The sequence below is a fragment of the Dunckerocampus dactyliophorus genome, chromosome 20, assembly GCF_027744805.1.
Source record: "Dunckerocampus dactyliophorus isolate RoL2022-P2 chromosome 20, RoL_Ddac_1.1, whole genome shotgun sequence".
Lineage (NCBI taxonomy): Eukaryota > Metazoa > Chordata > Actinopteri > Syngnathiformes > Syngnathidae > Dunckerocampus > Dunckerocampus dactyliophorus.
Genome location: NC_072838.1, coordinates 2157665 through 2178296, shown reverse-complemented (window position 1 = coordinate 2178296; position 20632 = coordinate 2157665). Strand labels below are relative to the sequence as shown.

The following is a 20632-nucleotide window of genomic DNA, read 5'->3' as shown; positions in this document are numbered from 1 at the left end:
TTACAAATACCTATACATCATAGGTATAGGTTGAGGACAGCGAGGTAAAGATTTTGGCCAAAGAAAACAGATGGTTTGAAAGAGGAGTAAAGGAAGCTATTTTTGTCAAACAACAGAACCCATCATTGAATCGGAATGGTGGTTTGAGGTTTAATTTGGACCCTGTGTTCAGCAGGTTACTGAGACCAAAACCCACAGCTCTTAGTCATGCAAATGAGGTGGAGCCAGGGCCGAGCCAGAACAATAGATGCTAACGAGCCAGTATCAGAGTCGTTCATACCCAACTACAGGGAGCTACACTTCCCTTTTATCGGAGGTGTTAATAGCAGGAGAGGATTAGACCACAACTCCGCCCAGGCTTAGTGTAAGGAACCAATAGGAGGAGGGAGTTGGCACACCAATTCCGCCCACTCTTACTGTATTTAAGGCCTAGGCTACCAGCACTTATTAGTTCGCTGAGGAAGCTCTTCAGATGAGGAGCGAAACATCCGACACATTCTTTACAGAAGTACAGATGACGTCTCAAGAAGCCTTTCCCTATATGTCATACTTAATATCTGTAAAAGTCAATGGGGATATCGCCGTACCTTAAAAAATAATAATAAATACAAATCTCGAAGCCAACACCTAATCTCCTCCCGAAATAAATACACCGAGTCACATTCCAGAATAAGGGTTCTACATTTTCTATGTCAACATTGCAGAAAGTACAATTATCAACCACATTTTTAAGCAATGTAACGTTCATAAACAACAAAATTGCACGCCTGTCGTACTTCCGGGGTGGGTGTTACCCATAATGCCCCGCGCTCATTCAGTCCCACGGCTAAACATGGCGTCGAGGGCACCAGGTAAACCGCCGTCCCCTTTCCGCTCATGGTTTCACTTTTATATCAATCTTACAAAGCAGGCTTTGTTGAAATAGAAACTTTCATAGGTTACAGAGTATCATTCAGTGTCGTATGAGGTGAATGTTATCGTTTTAGGTTGCTGTTTGACGCGTTTGACTTGCGTTTGTCCTCTATCATCTCCCTGCTAGCCTGATGCTAATGGCTAAAGTCGGCCAGCGTTAGTTTGCTAATAATCCACAAAAACAGCTTGTTTCATCTTTTTAACCATCACTAATGCATGCTTCATAAATTATTCAGTACCTAGACACGTTGATGAGATTTATAGATGCTTAACATGACGTCGGCTAACACAGTTGATCACTCTTTACAATTGAAATTGTAGCTTGCATCAATGTCTTTCACTTGTTGTCATATTATGTATTTGTCTTTCATTTGTTGTCTTATTGTTGTTGTATTATGTTTGTTTTTCCACAGTGGCATCAGGCCGGCTTCTGAGCAGCTTGAGAAAATGGTATTATAATATGAGCGGCTTCAACAAATTTGGTAAGGATGAGATGAGAGTAAATGTAAATAAGATACCTATGAAAGTATCTAGTAAACACGTTCAGCCTGCAAGCAACCTTTAAAATGACCAAGTCCCAAAGTTTTACCTCCTACTATAAATATAGAAAATATATTACTGTATTTGTGTTTCATATGCATGTATATCAAGGGCTACATGTACTTTTTCAGCAAGTTACAATTCAAAATTATTTACCTCTTATTTACCTCTTACCGTATAAAACATATATAAAATCTAAGCAGTAATATTAATGATTAGTACAATGCAGGCCAAAGGTGTGGACACACAACACAACTGATGGTCCCAACCCCATTAATAAGGCAAGGAATTCCACTAAGTAACCCTGACAAAGCACACCTGTGAGGCGAAAACCATTTCAGTTGACTAACTCTCGAAGCTCATTAAGAGCAAAGGTTTGCAGCGCTATCAAAAAAGCAAAGGGTAGCTACTTGGAGGAATCTAAACTATAAGACACATTTAGACTTATTTCACGCTTTTTTGTGAAGTACATAATTCCATGTGTTCGTTCATAGTTTCGATGCCTTCAGGGAGAATCTACAATGGAAAATCAAGTGTCATGAATTTCATGTATGCCGAGCATGCTGTATCGGTTTCCACGCCACACTACAAATTGCATGTACACAGTAATTCCACGTAATGTATTTTGCACCATCAGATTTGAAGGAAATTTCATCTGCAGATAGATATTAAAGTGAATTTCTATCCTACATACCTTTTTATCTTGTCCTGAAGCTGCGATCTATGAGTTGGAAAGGCTTAAAGTTGGACTTAACATTCGAAGTAGTCGTATGAGTGTAGGTGGTCCAACACTACAAAATTGAAGAGGAAGACGTAATCTACCTAACAGACATGTATATGAATGAAAATACACCCAATAACATAAGAAAAAGCAGCATTTTCACGAACGTCCCCACGGACTCTCCTAATCAAGCGCGCACGCATCGTGTCAGATTTTACCGTTGCTTACTAGTAGGAATAGAAATGAATGGATGGACTGCAAGGAACGAGCTAGCTTGCTACTAGCCACCCACGGTTGTTTACATGATTTAGAGGCGGCTTGATGAGGTCATCGTTTGCGCGTCGGAAAATGTGGGAGACCTATACAGCATGGTTTATCGGCTTTCATGATAGGGAAAAATTCTGATACAGATATTGACCGATATTACATTTTTATGCCAATATTGGGCCAATGATATTGGTGGACCGATATTATCGGATATCCCTAATAATTACACATAATTCCTCAATAGTTGTGTACATAACCTGAGTACTGGTAATACTGTATGTCAGTCAAAACACGTAGCTTTCAATAGACACACCGTTCATGTATTGCGCCCAGTTAGCATTTGCTATCAAACATTACTGATATATGAGAACTGAAAATTATTATGCAAAAGACAATGCAGCAGAAGTCAAGGCAACAAATTAAAAATCTTTCAGCAGTGGCCACATTTTCCAGTTCATTAATCGTTTAACTTGCGGAAGCGTAGAAAAGATGCATTTTTGTAGTGGAGTTTATGACGCAAAGCAAAGCCATCAAACAGTTGACTTTTTTTTTTTTTTTTGACAAAATTAGCCGCTACAAGTGAACACACAACTTTTGTTGTAGATACAGGTGCCTTACCGCTGACTTAGTTTAGCTGTAATCAGAATAATAAAGATGAAAGTTGCATCTCCGTGTGTAGCTTGAAACATCAGTTCACTACTTCATGTTAGTCGCGGGGGAGCGAGAGCCAATCAGGTGGGGCGCTTACCTGACTGATGTCCTGTGCAATCTGCAAAGTGATGTTTATGCGCTCGACGTATTGGGCACCCCGATTTAGTACATGTCGTCGTGAATCCAGATGCTTTCTATGCCCCCTGTGTCAGGTTTGATGCGAGACGACACAATACACGAGGACGCCGACGTGAAAGAGGCCTTGAGGCGGCTCCCGGAGAACGTCTACAACGACCGCATGTTCCGCATCAAGAGAGCCTTGGACCTGTCCATGAAGCAGCAGATCCTCCCCAAAGACCAGTGGACAAAATACGAGGAGGTACGGGGTTGGGGGAGTGACAACGGAAAGATGTGTTTGATGTCTCCTTACAACTGCTTTCTGCCCCCATGACCACTACTAGGACGACCACTACCTGACGCCGTACCTGGACGAGGTGATCCGCGAGAGGAAAGAGAGAGAGGAATGGATGAAGAAATGAAAGATTTCCTCAATATCCCCGTTGTCGTATTTAAAGTGAGATGTAACCCATATCCTCATTAAAATGTACATTTTCTGACAAATACAACTGTTATTTATTCACATTATAAATATATTTATAGGAGAAACACTCTAGGTAGCACTCATGGGGAACAGGCATCTCTACACGTGATCATTGTCTTAAAAAAAAAAAAAACAGTAAAAGGCCTGATAAAATAACTTAAAAACACGGTAAAAAGCGTGAAAAATACTTTTTAAAAAAAACATGTTAAAAAGCCTGATAATTATTAAAAACTTGGTAAATAGCCTGATAAAATACCTTAAAGACACAGTAAAAAGCCTGATAATCATTATAAAAACGGTAAAAGCCTGTTATTTTCAAATAACTCGGTAAAAAGCCTGATAAAATACCTTAAAAACACAGTAAAAAGCCTGATAAAACGCCTTAAAAACACGTTAAAAATCCTGGAAAACACAGTAAAAAAAACCTTATAATTGTCATTAAAAAAAACAGTAAAAAGCCCAATAAAATACTTTTTTAAATTTTAAAATACCCTAAAAACAAAGTAGAAAGCCTGATAATTATTACTTTACAAATCGGTAAAAAGCCTGATAATTATGTTTAAAAAGACTCTGTGAAAAGCCTGATAAAATACCTTAAAAAAAACATGGTTAAAAGCCTGATAATTATCTTTGTTAACCAGTTAAAAAGGCAGATAAAATACCTTTTAAATAAATAAATAAAAAGCATGGTAAAAAACCTTATGAACCTGTTAAAAACCCTGATAAAATACTTAAAAAAAAAAAAAGTTAAAATCCTGATTTAACTATCTTAAAAACAAAGTAGAAAGCCTGCTAATTATAATTTTTTTCAACTGTAAAAAGACGGATAATTATCTTCAAAAAGACTCGGTGAAAAGCCTGATAAAATACCTTTTAAAAAACTGTACAGGAGAAACACATTCATTACATTATGTAGTACAACATCTTGGATACAAACCAATAAATATTGACACAATTGTGGGTGGGAAGAAATAGTTTGCTCTGTCTGCGATGTTAATGTCGGTTAACGGACCGCCACAAATAAAGGTGGACTGCCGCAGATATGTTGCAGTCCTGTGTGAAAGTGTCAGTTGTTCTTGTGGCTTCTCCTGTTGTCCACATCCGTTATGGTGCCTATGAAGTTCCCGATGACGCTGTGGAAGGATTTCAACATGGACACGCCCAGCTCGTTGCTGGTCTCGCAGATATCTGCGTCGTAGACCCCCATCAGCGGGGTGCACACCTCCACACTCCCTCTTCCAGCCGCCGCCAGGATGCCCACCAGCTGCTCCCTGACCTCCTGAAAGAGTGCCCGGTCGTACTGCAGGAGGGCCGAGTCGTCCAGCGGGTACGCGGCGTCCTCCGGGTAGCATTCGCGGGGCACGGGCATCTCCACGTACCTCAGCTTGGGGAATCCCGCCGCCAAAGCTGAGAAGATCCTCCGCAGGCCCTGGGAGGTCACAGGGTTGCCCAGGAGTTTGAGCTCCTCCAGCGCCTGGCAGCGGGACAGTGTGTCCACAAAGGCGTCCGCGTGTGCGTCCTCGATGCCGCACTCCTCCAGCGCCAGCGAGGCCAGTGAGGCCGAGCAGCGGCTGAGAAGTTTGTGGAAAGGAGCGGGGAAGGCGTCCAGGACATCGTGTCCGCTCATGTCCAGGCAGACCAGAGCCTCGCTGTGCAGGCTGTTGGACAAGTACGTCATGTCCACACGGTTCAGGCAGCAGTTGGCCAACTCCAGACTTTCAAGGGCAGTATTGAGAGGACTATAGGACCAAATACCACAAAACTTTATTATTATTATCATTATTATTTTATTATTCATAGTAGTACAACTCCAAGCACCGGCTCTGTCAACACAGCTCTAGCTATTTAGTCTGTAGAAGTAGTATCTACTGTATGACTGTCATGTGTTCATCACATGTTCATGGTTTTACACCCTGTGTGCTCTACAACAATCATCTTTAAAGGGAATTCTTAAGTTAAAAAAAAACACTTAAGAAAGCCTGTTTTAAAAAAATTATTTTATCAGGCTTTTTACTGGGTTTTAAAAATAATTAGCAGACTTTTTTTTAAAGGTATTTATCAAGGTTTTTAGTGTGTTTTTTAAGATGTTCTATCAGAATTTTTTAAACGATATATTTTTAAACTATATTGTGAAAAGCCTGATTATTATCTTAAAAAACACAATAAAAGGCCTGATAAAAAAGACAGTAAAACCCCAAATAATTGTCTCAAAAACCATAGTAAGAAGCCTAATAAAATAAGAATAAAATAAAAATAAAAATGTACGCTACAAAAGCCTGATAAAATTCCTTAAAAACAGTAAAAATTCTGATAGAACAAATTATAATTATTATTAAAAATTATTTTTAAAACCCAGTAAAAAGCCTGATAAAATACTTTTAAAAAACAGCTCAAAAACCTGATAAAATACATTTTAAAAAGCCTAATAATTATTTTTAAAAACCTGATTAAAAAGCCTGATAAAATACCTTTAAAAAAAACAAGGTAAAAAGCCCTTAATAATTATCTTTTTTAAGAAAACCTGGTAAAAGGCCTGATAAATACCTTTAAAAAAGACAGTAAAACCCCCTGATAATTATTTTAAAAAACATAGTAAGAAGCCTAATAAAATGCTTAAAAATACATGCTACAAAAGCCTGATCAAATTCCTTAAAGGCAGTAAAAATCAAAGTATGTCTGTGTATGTAGTGTATATGTATACAGTATGTCTGTGTATGTAGTATGTATACTGTATGTATACAGTATGTCTATGTATGTAGTGTATATACTGTATGTATACAGTATGTCTGTGTATGTAGTGTATATACTGTATGTATACAGTATGTCTGTGTATGTAGTATGTATACTGTATGTATACAGTATGTCTATGTATGTAGTGTATATACTGTATGTATACAGTATGTCTGTGTATGTAGTGTATATGTATACAGTATGTCTATGTATGTAGTGTATATACTGTATGTATACAGTATGTCTGTGTATGTAGTGTATATGTATACAGTATGTCTATGTATGTAGTGTATATACTGTATGTATACAGTATGTCTGTGTATGTAGTGTATATGTATACAGTATGTCTATGTATGTAGTGTATATACTTTATGTCTGTCTGCCTATGTTTGTCTGACCTGAGGAGTCTTCGTAGGTGTCCGGTGAGCGTGGAGAATCCCACACAGAGGTGAGTGAGGTTGGTGAGTCGTGCCAGCAGGGTGCCGACGGTGGCCAGCAGGTCTTCCTCATCGGATCCCAGCCTCCGCACGTCCAGCGCCCCCGCAGGCAGCGTGAGGGAGCGCAGCCTGGGGAACTCCACCCTGGAGAGCAGCACCTCCAGGTGCGCGGCCTCCAGGGGAACGTTGTGCACCACCTCCAGCGTGCTCATGTGCTCGGGCTGGGCCAGTCGCAGCACGTAGAAGAGCTGCTTGAGTGCCAGGGAATCTGCCCGGAAGGCGGGGAAGCGTAGCTTGAGGGGGCAGAGGCGGAGGAGGAGCAAGGCCTGCGCCACTTGCTCATAGTTGCGGCCCGTGACAAAGCCGTTCAGCCGCACGTCGATGGCGATGCCGAATGCAGACGGGGACGCGTCGCCGGCCTGCATGGCCACCGTGGTCTCGTAGCACATCTGGCTGAGCAGCCGGGTGCGTGCCCATCGGCCCAAGGTGCTCCTGCAGGGACACTCCTGCCGCTCCACGTCCTTCAGGGCCGTCAGGTCCACCACGTGGAGCACTTTGGCGTATGTGCTTAGTGGTGACAACACGTACTCCTTTGGACAACACTCACATGGTCACGCATGGCCGTACAATACCACTATGTACACCACCAGGCAACCCATGGAGCCTTTCTCAATATGCACGTGAAAGCACACTGGACACCATTATTGACACTTATTAGAAACATCATTTATTCTTTCTTACTTTGGAGCACAGCAAACCTGTGTTGAACTAAAAATCACTGAACACATATGCTGTAATATTAAGAGAATATAAACACATTTTCAATAGAAAATATCATATTAATACTTAATAATATTACTTGTTTATTTATTTGTTTAGAAATAATATAGAATCTTTATAAATATAAGCATTCAAAACAATATAATAATTCATATTTCTTTTCATCTATTCATTTTTAATTTTTTCTACATTTCATCACAAAATAACTCATAAATCAGATACATTTTAGTACAATTTTAGTGCTAGTTTAAAAAAAATCATATTGAACAGAATTGAATAAATTATATAATAAAATTTTAAAAAATAAATACAAATTTAAGTGAATTCAAATAAAATAATGAATTTTCAATGTCATTTCAAAATTAGAGTTTCATTGAAAAATTGTAAACAATTCAGTTGTAAATATGAATATGTATAAAAGTGGGGTATGCTGACATATCCCACATCTGATTATTAATAATTTTATAAACAAAAATGTAATAATATAAACACAAAATTTTGTAACTAAATAACTGAATATTTTTTTAAAAACATACAACATTTAAATAAAAAATATTAATATTAATACTTGTATAGTTTTAATGCTTTTTTATCATAAAAACATTACGTATAATTAAACGTAAATAATTTATTTATTTATAAATAAAAAAAGATTTCCAAGACTATACAAATTTTGTAAAAAACAAATATTTTTCATGAATATCAAATGTATTCATTTTTTTCTCTATATTTCATCAGAAAATAAAAACAATCATAAATTCCATTTAAAAAAATCATATATTTAACAGAATTGGTATAAAATAAATGTAGAATTATATATTACATTTTTATAAAAGCATTTTTTTAAAGAGGGGTTCTCGTTCATAAAATAACAAAAATGTAAATGAACTGATTGAAAAAAGCAATGAAAAAGGTCAGTTGTAAATAGAAGTCTATGTGTACAAGTGTTGTGTACAGCATTGTGATTGGGAATAATTCCATGGACATACTGTAGCATGCTGCTAACTACCTTCAGTCCCATGCCCATGGCCAGCAGGCAGGTGCGGCAGGTGCGGGAGGTCAGGTCCAGCTGGCAGTCGGCTGTCCTTCCCAGCAGGCTTTGCAGGTGCAGCTCAGGTAGCGGCCACGTGCGCACCAATGCCCGCAGCAGCGCGGCCCGCTCGTGCAGGTAGCAGGCCTTGAAGACCAGCGGGTACAAGTCCAAAGACACGCCGCTCAGGTTCTCCTCAGCGCTCGGGCCGCTCAGGACAAAGGCCTCGGACGCGAGGAAGCGCAGAGACTTCATGGTACCGGTTGTGTGTGTGTGTGTGTTGCTGAAAACTGCTTGTTGTGCTTTTTGTGTGGGGGTGGGCTCGCTCTGTGTGTGTGTGTGTGGGGGGGGGTCAGTGTCTGGTTTCAGGTTATTTATAGAATCAGCTGTCTCACGTCCTTTGCAGGTCACACAAATCTATTTGCAGCTTAAAAAAACAGTCAAAAGCCTCATTATTATCTTTAAAAAACAGAGTAAAAAGCCTGATAATTATCTTAAAAACTCAGTAAAAAGCCTGGTAAACTACCCCCAAAAAACACAGTAAAAAGCCTGGTAAAATACACCTAAAAAGCACAGTAAAAAGCCTGGTAAAATACCCCCAAAAAACACATTAAAAAGCCTGGTAAAATACACCTAAAAAACTCAGTAAAAAGCCTGGTAAACTACCCCCAAAAAACACAGTAAAAAGCCTGGTAAAATACACCGAAAAAACTCAGTAAAAAGCCTGGTAAACTACCCCCAAAAAACACAGTAAAAAGCCTGGTAAAATACACCCAAAAAACACAGTAAAAAGCTTGGTAAAATACACCTAAAAAACACAGTAAAAAGCCTGGTGAAATACACCTAAAAAACACAGTAAAAAGCCTGGTAAAATACACCCAAAAAACACAGTAAAAAGCCTGGTAAAATACACCCAAAAACACAGTAAAAAGCCTGGTAAAATACACCTAAAAAACACAGTAAAAAGCCTGGTAAAATACACCCAAAAAACACAGTAAAAAGCCTGGTGAAATACACCTAAAACACAGTAAAAAGCCTGGTAAAATACTCCCAAAAAACACAGTAAAAAGCCTGGTAAAATACACCCAAAAAACACAGTAAAAAGCCTGGTGAAATACACCTAAAAAACACAGTAAAAAGCCTGGTGAAATACACCCAAAAAACACAGTAAAAAGCCTGGTAAAATACACCCAAAAACACAGTAAAAAGCCTGGTAAAATACACCTAAAAACACAGTAAAAAGCCTGGTGAAATACACCTAAAAACACAGTAAAAAGCCTGGTGAAATACACCCAAAAACACAGTAAAAAGCCTGGTGAAATACACCTAAAAAACACAGTAAAAAGCCTGGTAAAATACCCCCAAAAAACACATTAAAAAGCCTGGTAAAATACACCTAAAAAACTCAGTAAAAAGCCTGGTAAACTACCCCCAAAAAACACAGTAAAAAGCCTGGTAAAATACACCGAAAAAACTCAGTAAAAAGCCTGGTAAACTACCCCCAAAAAACACAGTAAAAAGCCTGGTAAAATACACCTAAAACACAGTAAAAAGCCTGGTAAAATACACCCAAAAAACACAGTAAAAAGCCTGGTAAAATACACCCAAAAACACAGTAAAAAGCCTGGTAAAATACACCTAAAAAACACAGTAAAAAGCCTGGTAAAATACACCCAAAAAACACAGTAAAAAGCCTGGTGAAATACACCTAAAACACAGTAAAAAGCCTGGTAAAATACTCCCAAAAAACACAGTAAAAAGCCTGGTGAAATACACCTAAAAAACACAGTAAAAAGCCTGGTGAAATACACCCAAAAAACACAGTAAAAAGCCTGGTAAAATACACCCAAAAACACAGTAAAAAGCCTGGTAAAATACACCTAAAAACACAGTAAAAAGCCTGGTGAAATACACCTAAAAACACAGTAAAAAGCCTGGTGAAATACACCCAAAAACACAGTAAAAAGCCTGGTGAAATACACCTAAAAAACACAGTAAAAAGCCTGGTAAAAATACACCCAAAAAACACAGTAAAAAGCCTGGTGAAATACACCTAAAAAACACAGTAAAAAGCCTGGTGAAATACACCCAAAAAACACAGTAAAAAGCCTGGTAAAATACACCCAAAAACACAGTAAAAAGCCTGGTAAAATACACCTAAAAACACAGTAAAAAGCCTGGTGAAATACACCCAAAAACACAGTAAAAAGCCTGGTGAAATACACCTAAAAAACACAGTAAAAAGCCTGGTAAAAATACACCCAAAAAACACAGTAAAAAGCCTGGTAAAATACACCAAAAAAACCACAGTAAAAAGCCTGGTGAAATACACCCAAAAACACAGTAAAAAGCCTGGTAAAATACATCTCAAAAACACAGTAAAAAGCCTGGTAAAATACTCCCAAAAAACACAGTAAAAAGCCTGGTAAAATACACCCAAAAAACACAGTAAAAAGCCTGGTGAAATACACCCAAAAACACAGTAAAAAGCCTGGTAAAATACACCCAAAAACACAGTAAAAAGCCTGGTAAAATACACCTAAAAACACAGTAAAAAGCCTGGTGAAATACACCCAAAAACACAGTAAAAAGCCTGGTGAAATACACCTAAAAAACACAGTAAAAAGCCTGGTAAAAATACACCCAAAAAACACAGTAAAAAGCCTGGTAAAATACACCAAAAAAACCACAGTAAAAAGCCTGGTGAAATACACCCAAAAACACAGTAAAAAGCCTGGTAAAATACATCTCAAAAACACAGTAAAAAGCCTGGTAAAATACTCCCAAAAAACACAGTAAAAAGCCTGGTGAAATACACCTAAAAAACACAGTAAAAAGCCTGGTAAAATACACCAAAAAAAACACAGTAAAAAGCCTGGTGAAATACACCCAAAAACACAGTAAAAAGCCTGGTAAAATACACCAAAAAACACAGTAAAAAGCCTGGTGAAATACACCCAAAAACACAGTAAAAAGCCTGGTAAAATACACCCAAAAAACACAGTAAAAAGCCTGGTAAAATACTCCCAAAAAACATAGTAAAAAGCCTGGTAAAATACATCTAAAAAACACAGTAAAAAGCCTGGTAAAATACACCCAAAAAACACAGTAAAAAGCCTGGTAAAATACACCAAAAAAACCACAGTAAAAAGCCTGGTGAAATACACCCAAAAACACAGTAAAAAGCCTGGTAAAATACACCCAAAAAACACAGTAAAAAGCCTGGTGAAATACACCAAAAAAAACACAGTAAAAAGCCTGGTGAAATACACCCAAAAACACAGTAAAAAGCTTGGTAAAATACACCAAAAAAAACACAGTAAAAAGCCTGGTGAAATACACCCAAAAACACAGTAAAAAGCCTGGTAAAATATACCAAAAAACACAGTAAAAAGCCTGGTGAAATACACCCAAAAACACAGTAAAAAGCCTGGTAAAATACACCCAAAAACACAGTAAAAAGCCTGGTAAAATACTCCCAAAAAACACAGTAAAAAGCCTGGTGAAATACACCTAAAAAACACAGTAAAAAGCCTGGTGAAATACACCCAAAAAACACAGTAAAAAGCCTGGTAAAATACTCCCAAAAAACACAGTAAAAAGCCTGGTAAAATACATCTAAAAAACACAGTAAAAAGCCTGGTAAAATACACCCAAAAAACACAGTAAAAAGCCTGGTAAAATACACCCAAAAAACACAGTAAAAAGCCTGGTAAAATACACCCAAAAAACACAGTAAAAGGCCTGGAAAAATACACCTAAAAAACACAGTAAAAAGCCTGGTAAAATACACCTAAAAAACACAGTAAAAAGCCTGGTAAAATACACCAAAAAAACACAGTAAAAAGCCTGGTAAAATACACCAAAAAACACAGTAAAAAGCCTGGTAAAATACACCTAAAAACACAGTAAAAAGCCTGGTAAAATACTCCCAAAAAACACAGTAAAAAGCCTGGTGAAATACACCTAAAAAAAACACAGTAAAAAGCCTGGTGAAATACACCCAAAAAACACAGTAAAAAGCCTGGTAAAATACACCCAAAAAAACACAGTAAAAAGCCTGGTAAAATACCCCCAAAAAACACAGTAAAAAGCCTGGTAAAATACACCCAAAAAACACAGTAAAAGGCCTGGAAAAATACACCTAAAAAACACAGTAAAAAGCCTGGTAAAATACACCTAAAAAACATAGTAAAAAGCCTGGTAAAATACACCAAAAAAACACAGTAAAAAGCCTGGTAAAATACACCAAAAAACACAGTAAAAAGCCTGGTGAAATACACCAAAAAAAACACAGTAAAAAGCCTGGTGAAATACACCCAAAAACACAGTAAAAAGCTTGGTAAAATACACCCAAAAACACAGTAAAAAGCCTGGTAAAATACACCAAAAAACACAGTAAAAAGCCTGGTGAAATACACCCAAAAACACAGTAAAAAGCCTGGTAAAATATACCAAAAAACACAGTAAAAAGCCTGGTGAAATACACCCAAAAACACAGTAAAAAGCCTGGTAAAATACACCTAAAAACACAGTAAAAAGCCTGGTAAAATACTCCCAAAAAACACAGTAAAAAGCCTGGTGAAATACACCTAAAAAACACAGTAAAAAGCCTGGTGAAATACACCCAAAAAACACAGTAAAAAGCCTGGTAAAATACTCCCAAAAAACACAGTAAAAAGCCTGGTAAAATACATCTAAAAAACACAGTAAAAAGCCTGGTAAAATACACCCAAAAAACACAGTAAAAAGCCTGGTAAAATACACCTAAAAAAACACAGTAAAAAGCCTGGTAAAATACCCCCAAAAAACACAGTAAAAAGCCTGGTAAAATACACCCAAAAAACACAGTAAAAGGCCTGGAAAAATACTCCCAAAAAACACAGTAAAAAGCCTGGTAAAATACACCCAAAAAACACAGTAAAAAGCCTGGTAAAATACACCTAAAAAACACAGTAAAAAGCCTGGTAAAATACCCCCAAAAAACACAGTAAAAAGCCTGGTAAAATACACCCAAAAAACACAGTAAAAGGCCTGGAAAAATACACCTAAAAAACACAGTAAAAAGCCTGGTAAAATACACCTAAAAAACATAGTAAAAAGCCTGGTAAAATACACCAAAAAAACACAGTAAAAAGCCTGGTAAAATACACCAAAAAACACAGTAAAAAGCCTGGTGAAATACACCTAAAAAACACAGTAAAAAGCCTGGTGAAATACACCTAAAAACACAGTAAAAAGCCTGGTAAAATACACCAAAAAAAAACACATTAAAAAGCCTGGTGAAATACACCCAAAAACACAGTAAAAAGCCTGGTAAAATACACCTAAAAAACACAGTAAAAAGCCTGGTAAAATACTCCCAAAAAACACAGTAAAAAGCCTGGTAAAATACATCTAAAAAACACAGTAAAAAGCCTGGTAAAATACACCAAAAAAACCACAGTAAAAAGCCTGGTAAAATACTCCCAAAAAACACAGTAAAAGGCCTGGAAAAATACATCTAAAAAACACAGTAAAAAGCCTGGTAAAATACACCCAAAAAACCACACTAAAAAGCCTGGTAAAATACACCCAAAAAACACAGTAAAAAGCCTGGTAAAATACACCTAAAAAACACAGTAAAAAGCCTGGTAAAATACACCCAAAAACACAGTAAAAAGCCTGGTAAAATACTCCCAAAAAACACAGTAAAAAGCCTGGTAAAATACACCTAAAAAACACAGTAAAAAGCCTGGTAAAATACACCCAAAAACACAGTAAAAAGCCTGGTAAAATACTCCCAAAAAACACAGTAAAAGCCCTGGTAAAATACACCGAAAAAACACAGTAAAAAGCCTGGTAAAATACACCAAAAAACCACAGTAAAAAGCCAGATTAAAATAAAAACTAAAAATACAGTAAAAAGCCAGATAGTTATTATTTTAAAAACTTGGTTTAAAAAACGCATAATTACATACCCGAAAAACACAGTAAAAAAGCCTGATAATTATCTTTAAAAACCTGGTAAAAAGCTTTATAAAATATCTTTTTTAAAAAACGCTAAAAAGCCTGATAAAATACCCTAAAAAACACATTAAAACCCTGATAATTATCATAAAATACTAATCATATCATAAAATAAAAACTCTGTAAAAAGCCTGATAATTATCATTAAAAACCCGGTAGAAATACCTTAAAAACAAACGCTACAGGAGTTTGAAGTCCAGGGCCACAAGGCTGGCAAACAGCTTTTACCCACAGCCTGATAATTATCTTAAAAAGCCTGATAAAATACCCTAAAAAACACAGTAAAAAGACAGATTAAAAAATACCTTCAAAAACTCAGTAAAAAGCCTGATAATTATCTTTAAAAAAAACTGATAAAAAGCCTGATAAAATACCCTAAAAAACACAGTAAAACACTGATAATTATCATAAAAAACCCAGTAGAAAGCCTGATAAAATACCTTAAAGAACACAGTAAAAAGCCTGATAATTATCTTTTAAAAACTGGGTAAAAAGCCTGATAAAATACCTTAAAAAACACAGTCAAAGCATGATAATTATCTTAAAAAAAAAAACTGATAAAAAGCCTGATAAAATACCCTAAAAAACACAGTAAAACCCTGATAATTATCATAAAAAACCAGGTAAAAAGCCTGATAATTATCTTAAAAAAACTGATTAAAAGCTTGATAAAGTACCCTAAAAACACAGTAAAAAGACAGATTAAAAAATATCTTAAAAATACAGTAAAAAGCCTGATAATTATCATAAAAACCCGGTAAAAAGCCTGATAAAATACCTTCAAAAACTCAGTAAAAAGCCTGATAATTGTCATAAAAACTCTGCAAAAAGCCTAATAAAATACCTTAAAAACCTGGTCTAGGAGAAACACATACGTTAGTACAACACCTAGAATACAAACTCATCAATATTTCCACAATTGTAGATGGGAAGAAATAGTCTAATCTACCTACGATGCAATAAATGTACTTGAACATGGGTCACAGTCTATTTGCATCTTCCACTGCTCCGAAAATGCTGTCTTCCAAGTTACCTGTAGTGCATGCAGTTCCCACGAGCTACCACATGGAGACAACATAGTGCTTGGCTACAGATTTTTGGTCCCAAAATACTTTGTGTGTGTTTTATTGCTAGAGCTGTTGCATGTCGAATAGGATTGTATTATGGGATGCCTCCAGAGCCTCATGGAAACATCAGAACATCCAGCACCTTTCAAAATGACACATTTTCCACAGTCAGCAGCATTGGAAAAAGAACTGGTCAAACACTTTAAGCTGGACAAAAAAAAAAGAAGAAAAAAAAGGTGTGATCATAGAAAAGTAGAAAACAATTGGAATAAGACAAGAGCATCAGTGGGGAGTTTGGTTTATTAGTAAATAGCAACATGGGATGTTAGATGATTTCTTTTTGTCCATCTGAAATGATTGATGGTCCCAATGTTTTTTTTTAAACATTATTAATACATAAATGTACAAAAAAATAAAAAAAAGAGTCCATGTTAGCTAGTGACGCTGCTAACTAGCCCCGCCCACCGACTCTTTGACGGTGAGGGCGGGTGTGGGGCCGATGTGGGTCCAGATGTAGCCCTTCTCCGGTCGGATGGGAATGGTGGGGAACGGGGCGCTCCGCGACTTGAAATATTCAGAGGGGGCGTGGCACACAAACTCCAGGTACTCCATCTTCCTCGGGAGGTCTTCCTCGGGACCTGGAAGCACACCTTGTTGTTGTTATGATGATGGCGTACTAACACACCGTTCTTCACCACCACTATTTGCAAATGCATCATCAGCAATTATGACCATTATGCCAGCCCACCGCAGCCACAAATAGATAGCAGTCCTGCGGAGAACACGGCATGCGTATGCTTAGCTGGAGGTTCGATCCAAAGAGACACGCCATGCTAGCTTTATTCCAGTTGCTCATAGCAATAAGAACCATTCCAAAGATTGTCTTCCTACCAATGATGTACGTGCCGGGATCAAAGCGGTCTTTGGGGCTGGCCTGGGTGGGAATGAGCCACGTGAGCGCTGCACTCTTTTGGCAGTACTGGTCCTGGACAAAACCTCGTATCTGAGCGTAGTACGGCTTCCCGTCCTCCTCGTCTATCACCTTGATCACGTCCCCGATCTGGTAGAAGACACCCTGACAACACACACGCACACACACACACAAGTCACCTCTATCACAATGTTGTGACGCAACAACACATGAAAAACCCTCATAAGTACCTTAAAACCCAGTTAAAACCCTGATAAATACCTTACAAAAAACAATAAAAACCCTAATACTGTAAATACCATTTTTAAACATAGTAAAAACTCCGATAAATCTTCTTCTTCTCCTTTCGGCTTTTCCCTTCAGGGGTCGCCACAGCCAATCAATTGCCTGCATCTAACCCCGTCTTCTGCATCCTCTTCTCTCACACCAACTACCTTCATGTCCTCTTTCACTACATCCATAAACCTCCTCTTTGGTCTTCCTCTAGGCCTCCTGCCTGGCAGTTCCAAACTCAGCATCCTTCTACCTATATATTCCCTATCTCTCCTCTGGACATGTCCAAACCATCTCAGTCTGGCCTCTCTGACTTCATCTCCAAAACCTCTAACATGTGCTGTCCCTCTGATGTACTCATTCCTGATCCTATCCTTCCTGGTCACTCCCAGAGAGAACCTCAGTATCTTCATCTCTGCTACCTCCAGCTCTGTCTCCTGTCTTTTCCTCATGGACACTGTCTCTAGACCAAACACATCGCTGGTCTAACCACAGTTTTGTACACCTTTCCTTTCCTTTTAGCTGAAACTCTTCTATCACACCTGACACTTTTCTCCACCCGTACCATCCTGCCTGTACACGCTTCTTCACCTCTTTTCCACACTCTCCATCGCTCTGGACTGTTGACCTTAAGTACTTCAAATCCTCCACCTTCTTGATCTCTTCTCCCTGTAAGCTCACTCTTCCACTTGCGTCCCTCTCATTCACACACATGTACTCTGTCTTACTGCGGCTAACCTTCATTCCTCTCCTTTCCAGGGCAAACCTCCACCTCTCTAGCTTCTCCTCCACCTGTTCCCTGCTCTCACTGCAGAGTCTCCTTGTCTACTTTCCTTCCAGATGCCACACCAAGTACTCTCCTGCCTGTCTCCCTGATCACATTACATTAAATACCTTATGAAACACGGTAAAAAGTCTGATAAATACTTTACAAAAAACAATAAAAAGCCTAATAAATGCCATTATAAAACATAGTAAACAACCTGATAGACACCATATAAAAACACACAAAAAACCTCATAAGTACTTTAAAACACAATAAAACCTCTAATAAATACCTTATAAAACACAGTGAAAAACCTGATAAATAAAACACGGTAAAAGCCCTGATGAATACCTTATACGACACAGTGAAAACCCCCAATAAATAAAAACATTGTAAAAGAAACTGATAAATTAACATGGTAAAAAACTTGATAAATACCTTATAAAACACAGTAAAAAAAAACCCTGATAAATACCTTATAAAACACAGTAAAACCCCTAATAGAAACCTTAAAAAAACAGGGTAAAAAAACTGATAAATAACTTACAAACCGCAGAAAAAGCTTGATAAATACCTTATAAAAAAGTAAAAAGTAAAAAGCCTGCTAAATACTTTATAAAAGACAGTAGAAAGCCTGAAAAATACCTTATAAAAAGAGAGTAAAAAGCCAGATAAATACTTTATAAAAGACAGTGAAAAGCCAGATAAATATCTTATAAAAAGCGAATAAAAAGCCAGATAAATACCTTATAAAAAGCGAGTAAAAAGCCAGATAAATACCTTATAAAAAGCGAATAAAAAGCCAGATAAATACCTTATAAAAAGCGAGTAAAAAGCCAGATAAATACCTTATAAAAAGCGAATAAAAAGCCAGATAAATACTTTATAAAAGACAGTGAAAAGCCAGATAAATACCTTATAAAAAGCGAGTAAAAAGCCAGATAAATACCTTATAAAAAGCGAGTAAAAAGCCAGATAAATACTTTATAAAAGAGAGTAAAAAGCCAGATAAATACCTTATAAAAAGAGAGTAAAAAGCCAGATAAATACCTTATAAAAAGAGAGTAAAAAGCCAGATAAATACCTTATAAAAGACAGACTCAGCGGTGATGATGGTTGCTACTGATTCTGGAGCTTTGATCGGCTGCACACAGGAAGCACAGGCGGGCGTCAAACACGTGAAAAGTGTGACAATATCACACACATTCAAGTCACATGACTTACATTCTTAAGTTTAAAAATGTGTCTTCTCCCCTTGCCTTTGGTGGACACCTTCTTCTCAGAGGTGGGGGCTTTGTACTTGGTGCTTCTCAGCCGGGCAGACCTCCTGTGGATCTCCTGTTTGGACTGCAAAACACACACGTGACAAGCATGTATTCATGACTGTATGTCCTGGGACAGTCAGGCACCAAAACAATCACAAGTGCCCAACTGTTTCCCCAAGTACAGTGTATATTAGTGCACGTGTGAATGCTTAATGCTTCAATGACAGGAATTCACTTCAGTTTCTTTGTAGTAAGGCACTTTATGAAAGTAAGTGCAACACACACCAACACCACCATTCATTACAGTATGTCCCTGAACGCAACACACACCAACACCACCATTCATTACAGTATGTCCTTGAACGCAACACCACCGTTTATTGGAGTATGTCCTTGAACGCAACACACACAAACACCACCGTTCATTACAGTATGTCCTTGAACGCAACGCACACCAACACCACCGTTCATTACAGTATGTCCTTGAACGCAACGTACACCAACACCACCGTTCATAACAATGAGAACCTTAAACGCAACATACACCAGCACCACCGTTCATAACAATGAGAACCTTAAACGCAACATACACCAGCACCACCGTTCATAACAATAAGAACCTTAAACGCAACATACACCAACACCGCCGTTCAACGTCCTTAAACGCAACACAGCAATCCTGCCATATGAACGAGCAATGTGTATGCCAAACACTGTCTCAGTAATGCTGTTCGAGTAATAGTAAATCACTAGATATAGCCTACAGTATTTGGAGGACCATTGCACTTTTTCCAGAGTTTCTTACCTGCTTGCCTCCACCATTGCTGGGCTGAGTGTTGGTGGACGTGGAGGGTCCTGAAGGTCCCGAAGGTCCACCTCCACCTCCACTTCCACCGCTGTTCTTCACCGAGCAGTTGTTGCACATGATCTCTCCTTGGCTTCCTTTCTTCCACATGGACGAGGAGTTGGTCTTGCAAACAGAACAGCATGGTTTCAAACCCAGCGGCATTGCTGCTCAAGTCAATTTCGGTCGAGTCGCGTTTGGCGATGAGACAATGACGAAAGGTTCGGTGGTTAGCCTCCTGACAACTGATCGTCATCAGTGACCGCAATGAGGAAACGCCATAAAAGCACCGCTTAATGTGCCGGATAGACTCTGCTTGTACTTAGTGCATAAACAGCAATGTTATCCTTCTATTTTGAATGTTTGTTGATGCTAGCAAACGCTAGCTAGCCATTGGAAAAACACACACAGCTTCCTCGCGTTCTTCTACTATTCATGGTGATTGGTGGCTTTGCTGCCTCCTGCTGCATTGGAGGTGAAAGCATCGAAATTGAGTTGTAATAAATGCTATACATGTTCAAAAAGTGACTAACAGGTTAGTATAAACCACAGATGTGCCTCTGTGGATAGCATACGTGGTATACTTTGTCTAATGTAGGTGTGTTTTATGTCGATTAACCACATACGCAACGGTGTAGTGTATTTTGTCACTGATGACGTACAGTAAACATGTTCCCAAGATGGCAGCCGGTATACGCATGCGCATAACGAATTGTTGGCAGCTGTTTGCCACACAGCCCTTAAAATAATAATTAAAAAACACTATTTAATTTAGTTGAGCAGTGTGAAAATCCATAACAATATTTAA

At 37.9% G+C, this 20632-nt stretch overlaps 3 protein-coding genes across 3 annotated transcripts; 1 reads left to right on the top strand and 2 right to left on the bottom strand.

The window, feature by feature from the left end:
• Nucleotides 1-781: 781 nt before the first annotated feature.
• LOC129173204 (cytochrome b-c1 complex subunit 7) lies at nt 782-3717 on the top strand. Its single transcript, XM_054763898.1, has 4 exons — nt 782-851; nt 1326-1394; nt 3304-3470; nt 3553-3717. The coding sequence occupies exons 1-4, from the start codon at nt 800-802 to the stop codon at nt 3628-3630; spliced, it is 366 nt and encodes a 121-aa protein (XP_054619873.1). The 5' UTR covers nt 782-799; the 3' UTR covers nt 3631-3717.
• A 214-nt stretch (nt 3718-3931) lies between these two features.
• Nucleotides 3932-8926, bottom strand: lrrc14b (leucine rich repeat containing 14B). The gene is made up of 3 exons (XM_054763899.1): nt 8649-8926; nt 6821-7449; nt 3932-5431 (listed from the first exon to the last, which is right to left on the bottom strand). The coding sequence occupies exons 1-3, from the start codon at nt 8922-8924 to the stop codon at nt 4759-4761; spliced, it is 1578 nt and encodes a 525-aa protein (XP_054619874.1). The 5' UTR covers nt 8925-8926; the 3' UTR covers nt 3932-4758.
• A 7111-nt stretch (nt 8927-16037) lies between these two features.
• On the bottom strand, nt 16038-20344 carry gatad1 (GATA zinc finger domain containing 1). Its single transcript, XM_054764026.1, has 5 exons — nt 19786-20344; nt 18940-19062; nt 18800-18859; nt 16637-16820; nt 16038-16383 (listed from the first exon to the last, which is right to left on the bottom strand). Exons 1-5 carry the CDS (start codon nt 19987-19989, stop codon nt 16193-16195), a joined length of 762 nt encoding a protein of 253 aa, XP_054620001.1. The 5' UTR covers nt 19990-20344; the 3' UTR covers nt 16038-16192.
• Between the last annotated feature and the right edge of the window lie 288 nt (nt 20345-20632).